This window comes from Acartia tonsa, chromosome 6 (assembly GCF_053477335.1).
Source record: "Acartia tonsa isolate MP-2025a chromosome 6, ASM5347733v1, whole genome shotgun sequence".
NCBI lineage: Eukaryota > Metazoa > Arthropoda > Copepoda > Calanoida > Acartiidae > Acartia > Acartia tonsa.
In genome coordinates this window covers 30,545,492-30,557,119 of record NC_137265.1, presented here as the reverse complement: position 1 = coordinate 30,557,119, position 11,628 = coordinate 30,545,492, and the positions used below count along the sequence as shown (strand labels likewise).

General features: G+C 31.5%; 1 protein-coding gene across 1 annotated transcript in view; it reads right to left on the bottom strand.

Annotated features, from left to right (window-relative positions):
- Positions 1 to 11,628, bottom strand: part of LOC145323060 (uncharacterized) — a 126,264-nt gene that overhangs the window by 1,067 nt on the left and 113,569 nt on the right. The window contains exons 5-10 of the mRNA XM_080165444.1: positions 6,906 to 7,055; positions 5,362 to 5,480; positions 4,929 to 5,014; positions 2,920 to 3,014; positions 518 to 636; positions 1 to 157 (exon numbers count right to left, since the gene is read on the bottom strand). Coding sequence (XP_080021570.1) covers positions 1 to 157; positions 518 to 636; positions 2,920 to 3,014; positions 4,929 to 5,014; positions 5,362 to 5,480; positions 6,906 to 7,055 — 726 coding nt within the window. The remainder of the gene's footprint in view (positions 158 to 517; positions 637 to 2,919; positions 3,015 to 4,928; positions 5,015 to 5,361; positions 5,481 to 6,905; positions 7,056 to 11,628) is intronic.

Genomic DNA, 11,628 nt, shown 5'->3' with positions numbered 1-11,628 from the left:
CTGTATTTGAAGCAATTATTTTGATAATGTCTCTTGATGCAGGGGCATGCTCCACAGGCTCTAGCACAGACAACAGGGGTGTTTTGTCCCCCCCGCAAAACTGTAGAATTGCGGACCTAGTGCCCCGACCAAATATTTCTTTCTCTTCATCAGATATCTAAAAACAAAATCAGTTTAAATTGCAAAGTAATTGAATGTTCGTCTATCAGTATGTCTGGTGTATATTTGTATGTTTATCTGCCTGTCGTTTTTTTTGTCTGGTTGCCTAGCTGTTTGTTTATCTGTCTGCTTTTCTGTATAATTCTCTGTCTGTTTGTATGTCTAAATGTCCATCTATTTGTATGTCTGTTTGTCCGTTTGTTTGGTTGCCTTTTTCTCCCTATAAGTTGACTGTCTGTTTGTTTCTTTGTCTGTCTGTTTGTGCATCTGTCATCGTTATTGTCTAATGTTTCTAAGTTTAAACTTTTTATTCTTCTAAGACGTCAGCATTCGTTGCAGAATTCCAAATAATACCCACCTGTGTGTTATGATCAGTGTTGCAATGGTTGAGGAAAGGTTTATGGTTTGTAAATGAGAGTTTACAGGGAAAGCACATAAGTATGGGTTTCTTCACCACCTTCTCTTCTATCTCACAATCTAAATATAAAGCACATTAGTATGGGTTTCTTCACCACCTTCTCTTCTATCTCACAATCTAAAAATGAAAGCATATTAGTATGGGTTTCTTCACCACCTTCTCTTCTATCTCACAATATAAATATGAAAGCATATTAGTATGGGTTTCTTCACCACCTTCTCTTCTATCTTACAATCTAAATATGAAAGCATATTAGTATGGGTTTCTTCACCACCTTCTCTTCTATCTCACAATCTAAATATGAAAGCACATTAGTATGGGTTTCTTCACCACCTTCTCTTCTATCTCACAATCTAAAAATGAAAGCATATTAGTATGGGTTTCTTCACCACCTTCTCTTCTATCTCACAATATAAATATGAAAGCATATTAGTATGGGTTTCTTCACCACCTTCTCTTCTATCTTACAATCTAAATATGAAAGCATATTAGTATGGGTTTCTTCACCACCTTCTCTTCTATCTCACAATCTAAATATGAAAGCATATTAGTATGGGTTTCTTAACAACCTTCTCTTCTATCTCACAATCTAAATATGAAAGCATATTAGTATGGGTTTCTTCACCACCTTCTCTTCTATCTCACAATCTAAATATGAAAGCATATTAGTATGGGTTTCGTAACAACCTTTTCTTCTATCTCACAATCTAAATGCAAACAAAATTATTTTCATTAAATTTATGCCTTTAAATGAAAACAAAAAGAAAAATATGTATATACAAATCAATAAAACACTTAAAATTAGTAGGTACAATTTTTTGGGCGGTCCTGAAAACCTTAAAATTTTGACTAAAAAGCATCAGTTATTTAAGTTAACCGCAGGAAAAGGTATTATCAATATACATTTAAGAAGAGTTAACCATGAAGGACATACAGACGGACGAACGAAAGACAAGCCTTCTATGGAGAAAATATTTGCTTTTTTTGGTCAAAATTATAATTTAATAAAAGTAAACATAAATTTAATATAACTAATAATGAAATAAAATATCAATTTATAAAAAAAATGAAATATTATTAAATTAATTCCAATGAAAAATGCGGAGAGCTATGACCGATACTTAAATAATATAAATTAGTTAACTTATCTATCACAAAAGTTAATTTATTAAAATTTATGCTCAGGTTCACGGGAACATATTTCTAAAGCGCAGGAAAGTGTCATGTGTGACGTCATAAAAAGGACGTCTATAAAGGAAGAATGAGAGGACAAAGTGGGCAAAGAAACCCCTAAAAAAGAGATGGATAATTCCAGTGATTCCATAATTCTAGAAAAAAATGCTTCATGGGTGATCTAAATCATTTAATGAAACAACTTTCCTTGATACCCATATCCCCTTAGTTTCATTCCAAAATTAAGTCTACGATTGACAGACAGATTGAAAGTATACCATTGTTTTTCAATTTTAAGTAATAGGCTTTAAATGACAAAGAACGGCTTCTCTACATAAATAGACTTATTACTCTAGATAGTTAATCTGACAAAAGACATAATAATATGTCCAACTTAAAGGTTTTTTTTTATTAGTCGAAGATTTTGTTTTCTAGTCATATATGTTTCAAACTCATAATGAGAGTGGCGATTTTTTTTACAATTTTACAAAGCAAGGCACTATTCTAAAAAATTTAATTGTTGTTTATTATAGATAGCTTAACATATGATGAAAAGAGAAAAATATTGTCGAATGATAAAAGGCAGACTTGCTCTTAATAATATTTCGATATTATGTCAAATGTGGACACTACTTTTCATATCATATTGTCGATGTAAAATACTATAGTTGTTGATATGCATTATAAGGTTTAACATAGAATACCAAATAATTTCTTTTTCATTTTAATTTCTACTTTTATTCTTTTCTAAATGACGTTAATAAACCTAGTATAAAATTATTAATTCGTAAGAACAAATTTGATTAATTCTAAATATTAAATATTTAGGAATTAATATCAACAAAAATTCTATTATTTTGCTCTTTAATTGTTTATTGTTATAAAATGATATTATTTTATTTCTATTAAACTTAATTTCATTTTTCTTCCTAAAGAACAGCAGAAAATATATAGAATCTTTTTTTGTTTAAAAATGTAGTTTTCAATTAAGTACATAAATCAGAAAAAAGGCATTACACTTTGCCTCAGTAATGATCATTTTTGACTGGCGGAAGAGTTGGGATCAATGAAGATTTATTGAAAAACATTTGACGTTGTAGACTTTCAACCTATATCGTAGAAAAGTTATGCTTTTGAAATAAATATTTAAGGATCGAACTCTGAGTTACCTGAATTTAAGTCAGATGATTCTAGTTTTTCTTTGAGTGAGTAGACTTTGAAGGATTGGACTTCGGGTGCGGTGTCTTGCTTTTCTTTTAATAATCTAAAATAATTTCAAAATTATTAAAACAAGAACAATTATGTCTATAAGTAGCGCAATAATAACACACAACTTTATAAATTTAAAAATACACTTATCATAATAACCATAACTGAAAAGAAAATATTTAATAAATGATTCACTGAGAAGATGATAAAAGTCCCTCTACAGATTATGACGTCATACGATAGAATAGCCAATGGGAGGCCAGTATAAAATTTATGCTGGCCTCCCATTGGCTATTCTATCGTATGACGTCATAATCTGTGGAGGAACTATTATCATTCACTGAAGATAGATAAATTTACATTCTCAATTAGATAAACAAAATTCCCCTTTCGGAGTTAAAAAAATATTGGTGAAAATACTTTGCCACTACTAGTTTTAAATACAACCCAATCAAGATTTTTTGGAAAAAAGAAGTTTTAAGCCAACGAATGAGAGAACGTGCTTAAAAACTTTTTTTTAACAGTCAATGCCAATATTTTAGAGATTTTTTGAACTATCTGAAAGTTTGAGGTAATGAAATACACTTAAAGAGTATAACTGATAATTCCAATTTAATGTCATATATTTTTCTTATGAAAGTAAGAATAAAACTGTTAATTAACAAATGACAAATTCTGTACAGAAATAAATACAGAATTAAGTTGACTAAAAAAGGATTATAACATTAATATAGTATATTTTATAATGAATACCAAAAATAAACAAAAAATAAGGAACTAAGAGGCCGTAAACGGTAGAAATATCTTAACACAAAAATTAAAAAGTACTAAAAAATTCCCTTTCGTCCGTTTATCTTAAATAGCAGTCGAGAAAATAACGTCTTACTGACACTAGTGGTAGATATCTATTACATCTATTAGTCTAATCTATTAAGTTAATCTATCTATTAAGGAGTTATACCTCACCTAATATCCCTATTTCTTTATTTCTGCAATTTTATTAGATCTTCAATTTCAATGAATTTCTTAAGATACGGTTCATTATTTTAATATCCTATTATTCAATTAATTGAAAAACAAGGAAATTCCTGTCCCCAAGTTGGGCAGTAATAAATCTTTTTATGGAACAGATAAATAGTAGATCAAAACCAAAAAGATTTCATAGCCTTAAATGAAATACTGAGACTGAAAGGGGTTTATGAAAGTAAAGGCTTTTTATGCAGTTATTGTCAATAAAACAAATGATATATTCGAAAGATGTAAGTAATTATTTAGAACTCATGTTGTTATAATTTTAATAAGCTAGAAAGTTAATGTGTTTTTTAAAGTAAACTAGTGATATGACAGACTTACTAATTGTAGAGTAGCTTCGCTGAATATAAATATAGATAATTATATTTGGTGCGTAGTTATCAAGCAATATTGCTTTATACGTCACTTTGTCTTTCTGTAGTTTAGGCATAAGTTAAACCCGATTAGGAGACTAATCGTTCCTCCTCTAATATTATAACATTTCCGTTCGTGTATCGATCTTTGGATAAAATTTAAATAGTCACAAATGATATTATAATCTTAAATACCACAAGAATTTATCTAATATTTTCATATCCTTTTCTATGAAGGCTTCATATTATCAGTTTATAAGCTGCAACATGTACTTATAAAACATCCCATTCTTCTTATTCTAAGAACATGGATACAATGATCCTTGTTTTTTTTCTTTTCTTTCTAAAACAATAGAAGGTCGCAAGCTATGATTGAAATATCTAAAGTTTTTCTTATAGTAGCAAAGCTACTCTTTAAGTCTAATTGTATTTCCATAAACACTTAGGGCTGTGGGTTAGAAGGGTATTACTCGGCTACTATTTAAGATATAAGGCTAAATATTCTTTTGGAGAAACTCCTGTAAAGTGGACATCTATTCTACAACTCATAGTTACCGTCCTTCTGTCTTTATGTCCGTACTAACCTGAGGTAGGCATTGCCAATGGCATTGTACCAGGCTTCCCGCTTGGCAACGTACACAGCCTCACTGATACGAGGATATTCAGCACCCTAAAACAAAATTAAAATGGTAGATACAGGTTTCGAGTAGCAATTGTACCATGAATATCACTGTCAAGCAATGTGTCATCATACATATAATTTCAATTAGTTATATCAACAGTATAGAAGTAAATAAAAATGGTCATAGCTTGCATGCTTAAGGCCTGACTAATTAATATGTTTATGACATATTAATATTGGTCATAATATCGACGATTATGGAAAAATCCATGCAGTATATTATAAATGGTTTTTGTTTTAATGGTTCTTTTAAAGATATATTACATTTTCTGTATTAAAAAACCCTAACTCCTATTCTTAGCATTTAAAAGCACGGCAACTCTACAATCACACACCTGATTATTTCCTGTGTCCTCGTTGTCGACAATGGCACCCGCCTGTCTGGGTAGCTGGGCTAACAGGGAAGATTCCTCCAGGATGTAAGCACTCCCGTCGGGGTTGTACACAATACGACCTAAAAATAATAATAGATAATTATTTAATGACAATTATGTCCTAAATGACAAAGATAATCACCCAGGGATCTAAGAGATACTTCAATGGCCTATAGACAAATGTCATCCAAAATGATAATGCACAAAGTTACCCCTTCTGTAGATTGAAATAAGTGGTTGAAACGTTTGAATATTCAACTTAACGAAACAACCAATCAAAATTCACTAAAAAGTCCCTAAAGTTGCAGAGCCAACGAATAAGAAATCGTTATTATAAAACTTTGGGTATTATTGTAATAAACAGCCCATTGTTCCCTTTCTCTTTGTAATCACCTCCACTAAACTCGATAGGAGGAGTAAACTAACTACCCCCCCCCCCCCTGCTCATATGATTTAATCCTATATCCCCCTTTTATTATTATTATTTTTCTCTCACACCCACTTAATTCTGAATATGCCCTAGGTTATTTTTACTTCAGATTTTATTTTTAAAAGAAAATTCAATCGGTGACCACGAATATTTTTTGTTCTATATGTATCTCTTTAAGAATTAGTTTAAAACTCCGATATGATCATCTAGGTCTTAAGCAGTGGCGTGAACATAGTTTTGTTACGGGGATGTAAACCTCGAAGGAGTAAGTAAAGAAGAAGGCTTTCAATTTTTAGAGGGGTGTTGAGTTGACACCTACCGCCCTTTCAGCGCGACATTGGACTTTTATCTACATATACGCACTTATACAAAATGTTAATTATTAAAACAAAATTTCCACCGACTAAATACTATCCGTGGTTGGCATATTTATAGCGCAAATCCTTTGAAAGATAAACAAAATCATATTTTCAACATTTCTTATAGTAGCAAATAAAGGGGGAAGTAATCGAAGTACTGCCATTTCTACAACAGTGACAAAAATACATCTAATATACTGATACTAGACAACGGACTGGCCGAGAGACAAAATGGGTTAAAAAATTGATTAAGTACTAAAAAATACAAATAAATAGTTAAGATCTTTTTTATTTCAGCTACTTACCAATTCCTTTTCCCGAGATCTTAATGGATTTAAAATGTTTTTGTTGAAAGTATGTATGTATAGATAACAGTATGGATGGATATCATAATATAGATTGTTTTTAAAGGAATAAATGATTTATATTATATCTATTTTAAATGGATGGATACATGAATGACTGGATGGATGGACAGATAAATGGAAGGTTGGATTAATGAATGATTGGATGGATGGATAAATGAACTGATGGATGAATGGATACATAGATAGATAGACAGTGGTAGGAATAGATGGATTGATGAATAGATAAATAGCTGGGATAAATTGTTGGACAGATGAATGAACGCATAAAGAAATAAATGGATAGATTGATAAATAGATGTATGATTTGATGGATCGATGGAAGAATTGATAAATGTAAGAAACCCTTACCTGGAAAAATTTTGCCATTCTCATTATCTTCACTTTCTTCTACTTGACAGTCACTATCGTCTGCGTCCGCAGCTGCCGCTGTAGAATCAATATTTTCTTCTGACAGACGGCTGAGGTCTTTCACTTTCAACATGTCACCTTCTGATTTACCTTAATAAATAAAAGTTTATCAATTCTCTTCAGTACAGTTAAACGTAAAAAATAACCCCAGCAAATAGATGGAGATGCGATCCTCAATTTTCAAATTCTTTGAACGTACATATGAGACCTTTACAGAAATGCTTCGCATCCACAACTATCTATCTATGCTTGATATAAAGTCAACACTTTATAGATCATATTATGAACCTTTGATTGACACGTGCCCTGCAATTAACTAGTAGCACTCAGGGGCAAGACACAATTACTTTAGCTAGGCCCAAGGCATTATTTGTATCAATTTTTGCATTCATAGGCCTATCTTTACCTATATGACACCATATATGGGTAACGCTAGCCTATTCATGGTAATCTGTATGTGATTTGCTAATAGTATATGTTTATTAAAGATATTATGTTTATAGTTAATGTAATCATATAAACAACCAGTACATATATGTATGCCTACAACCATGCCTGATTTACGTCACATATTAACACACAGATATTTAATTGCACAGACAAACACTAAAATCCTGGTCCAGAGCTAATGTTATAGCATGTACCTCTTGAATTTATTCAGTTATTTATTAACTCTCCTACCGTCAACTTCTCTTTCTGGCTTTAAAAGGTAATGACTTAGTTGTTTGGCATGCATTGTAGTTTAAATTTAGGCCCCTTAGTACTTAGCATGAATTGAGCTCAGACCTTATGTTAGAAATCTAACACTTAGCACAATTCACTGCTTGGGACTTAGGGCATATTTCTGTCCTACTCTACTTATAATTTTAACACTTATCCTGTAAATATTTTCATACTTAACTTATGCACTTGTGATATAAATACACTTTATAAAACCATTTTCCTTCCTTAATACTTAATATACTTATACAATTCTGATCGAATATCAAAACCAACCATTTATTCTTAGGTTAAAGCAACATAATACTTCGCGTGGGTCTTTTGTTGAGCTTCCACCAGCTCAACCAAATTCGTATTATACTTGTGGGAATAGAGGGTTAAGCATTCTAAACAAACGAACCGACGATGAGAATGTCTATGTGTATTGCATTAAAATTAGGTTTTAGTAGTACTCATAGAAGAGCGGTCTCCATACCTAACTATGGACAAACGCCCCATTCGCACACACAATGGTGCAACTTACCGGTTGTATCTTGGAAAATTTTACTTCATAAATTTTTTTTCTTTTTTTCCTTACCGTACCCGAACCGCCTAAGGCAGGTATTTTTACCAAAATCGAATAATTGTAGTTATGGCAAAATCGGATTTACCAAAACCTGTGATACTATTTGAGAGCAAGGTTAGGACTATGAGGCGTTTGAAGAGATAGGGACTGAAAGGCACGACACAAATGCAATTGAGAGCCTCGTGTACGAGCAGTTGCACTAGCTGACACTCTAGAGGCCCTAGAGAATGCTAGCATATTTGTGGCCATTGGTCGCCGCCCTATAAGGACACTCGCACTGGTTGACACTCTAGAGGCCCTAGAGAATACCAGCACACCGGCACCTCCATGTCCGCCTCTCTTTAGTAAAACACTTGATTTGGAATAATCTATGATTGAGCTATGTGCAAAATTTTGATTTCTGGACTTAGCCAGAATTTTGAAATTTAGGAGTTGTGCTAGGTGGCGGAGTATATATATAAATCTTCGGACTTAGTATGATTTTTACTTATTCGGAAATTCTCTAAGTGTTGAAATACTTGAATCTTTGATACTTAAACCAGAACTTATTAAGAATCAAGCATGGAGTAACTTTTCATTTATAAGCTATCAAAATACTATTTGTAAAGGACCATTTTGAACTGCCTTATTAAATGAAAACTTAGGAGCAAATCCTATAGAACACGGGAAACGCTGTTAGTTGGGATACATATTGTCTTTGGAGCCATGTTTCTGAAACAATATGCCGAAAGCAGTTAGTACTCTTGAGTCGTAGTAAAGGGCCAAAAGATTATTACAAACTTGTAGCATTTATACTCAAGTTAAACTGTACTAATACTTTGGTGCCGTTAGAACCGATTTTCTGAGATTTGCACTTACTTATACATGCCTAGGACTTATATTCTTAATGCAATTCTGATTTATATGCGGATGTATCAAAATAACTATCGCCTCTAAAATTTTGAGTTAAACAAAGTATTTCAAAGTCTTAAAGATATTCTCAACATCGATCGGTTGGAATGATATAAGTGTAGACAAATTGCTGTATGCAATCAGAGAAATAACTCCAGAGACTTCCTGAGACTCTGAGCAAAATATTCCACTTTTGGACTTAGCACCGTTTCTATTTCTTTTGTTACAGAGAGAATCTCGAATTTCTGGACTTATAGTAATTTTTAGGAAATTGTGAACTTGGTTGGAAATTTACCAAAATTCGGACTTGTAATAATTACGATTTTTCCAACTAGATTAACAAATTTCATTTTCCACACTTAAAAGAAAATTTTGTCTTAGAGTATTTTTGTCTTAGCCAAAATATTCCAATTATGGACTTAGAGAGATTCTACTTCTTTTGGTGAAGGATAATTCTAACACTCTAATACTTTATAATTTTAAAATCCTTAACTTAGCGAGATTTGCATTTAGTCAAAATATTCCAATAGTGGACTTAGAGTGATTCTATTTCTTTTGACTTATAGGCAATCTCTAAAGTAGCTTTGTGAATGAACTGTTAGGAAATTTCATCTCGGACAAAATATTCCACGTCTGGACTTAGAGTAATTCTATTTCTTTTGTCTCAAGAAAATTTCACTATTTTTGTACTTAGCATAATTTCATTGAAAGGTTTTGGACTTAGTCAAAATTCACTAATTTTGTACTTAGCATAATTTCATTGAAAGATTTTGGACTTAGTCAAAATTCACTAATTTTGTACTTAGCATAATTTCATTGAAAGATTTTGGACTTAGTCAAAATTCACTAATTTTGTACTTAGTATAATTTCAATAAGAAAATTTTTTTTTGACTTAGTCAAAATTTGCTAACTTTTTGTACTTAAGATAATTTTGGATTTTTTTTTCCTAAGCCAAAATTTATTGATTTTGTACTTAGAATAATTTCATTAGAAACTTTTTGGACTTAGTCAAAATTTTCCAACTTTGGACTTAGAGTGATTCTATTTTATTTTGACTTAGAAAGTTTTTAATTCAATCTTAACTTAGAAAATCTTTTTGTTTGTATGTTCCTTACAAACACATACATAAATACAATAAACAGTTCACTCAACAATAAGTAGGACATGAAAACTAAATTTTTACTTGCTTTGCTAATGCTAAAATTTCTATTTCATGTGCCGCCAGAATTCAACAGACAACTTGAGAAGAGTTATAAACCATCAATCATTAGTGATAGTGAATATTAGTGATTTAAAAGTATAGTCAACAACCTAAGCCCTATATGTAATTTAAAAGCACACTTATAAGAGACAAAGTTCTAGTAACCAAACGCAGCAAAAGGTTGCAGCAGCCTATCTTGGGAGTCTTGGGACGTCTCTAAAAGAAGTAGCAAGTAATATTGGAAGTACTCTACTGTCTTTATAAACATCCGGATTAAAACAAAGAAAGAACATTTTTTTTTATACCATTGAGAAAATTTAATTTTACTTAGGATTATTAGCATAAAGTCTATAACCAAGTAAAATAAAGTGTGTACATATAGTTCATAATCTTTATAATCTAAAATTGTTACCTTTTTTTAGAAAAAAAAGTGCACTAATTCAGCTAATTTGATTTTCAATAATATCTGACCAAGCAATAACACCAACCTTGTAGTCTACTTTAAAGAGTTTGATTGACAACTTCCAGCGTATAGATTGATCACCTTGCGTAGGATATCACACTTCAGTAAGACACATAGAATATTGTGTTCTCACTAATTAAGTGGAGCACATCCGGTCTATAATAACCTTGAAAACAAACTGATTATATTCATATATATATAGGACAATCTAAATTGAGTCTCAATAATATAGTTATAAGGATTGAAATCACAAGTGAAGCCCCATAATAATTCGCGAATAATACTTAGTAGGATTGGTAGGCATACCCTAATACAACTATAAGTATTGGGTGCGAGATCTTTGATATTCAGGCAAAACCGTTGCAATACTATTAGAATATAGACGATCCTTTGGGAGTGAACCTTAGTAAGTTATATTCATAAAGCCTTACAGGAATAAGCAGATTGTAAGCTACATATCCTTAGAGTGGAGTAAGAATTCAACAAGGATTATAAATTGCTGTTTTTTTTTCTCAACAATAACATTTGCTAGGAAAAGTCGACGCCTAAGCAAATAACAGTTAATTTGTGATAGTATATTAGCATACCCAAATTAACTTCGCTGCAAACCTTAACATTCTATTTAACTTTATAGCTAATTTGTATAGCTAACCAACCCACATTAGCTTTATAAGCAAATATAGAATAAATCTAAGTAGAAGTGTTTCTACAGTTGAGCTTAATTAAGGATAAGAGTGCATTAGCGCACACTCCAGAATAAGATTCAAAGCTCACACGCAAGCATTCACGACGTAGAAACAACTGTAGGTGAAGTAAACAATA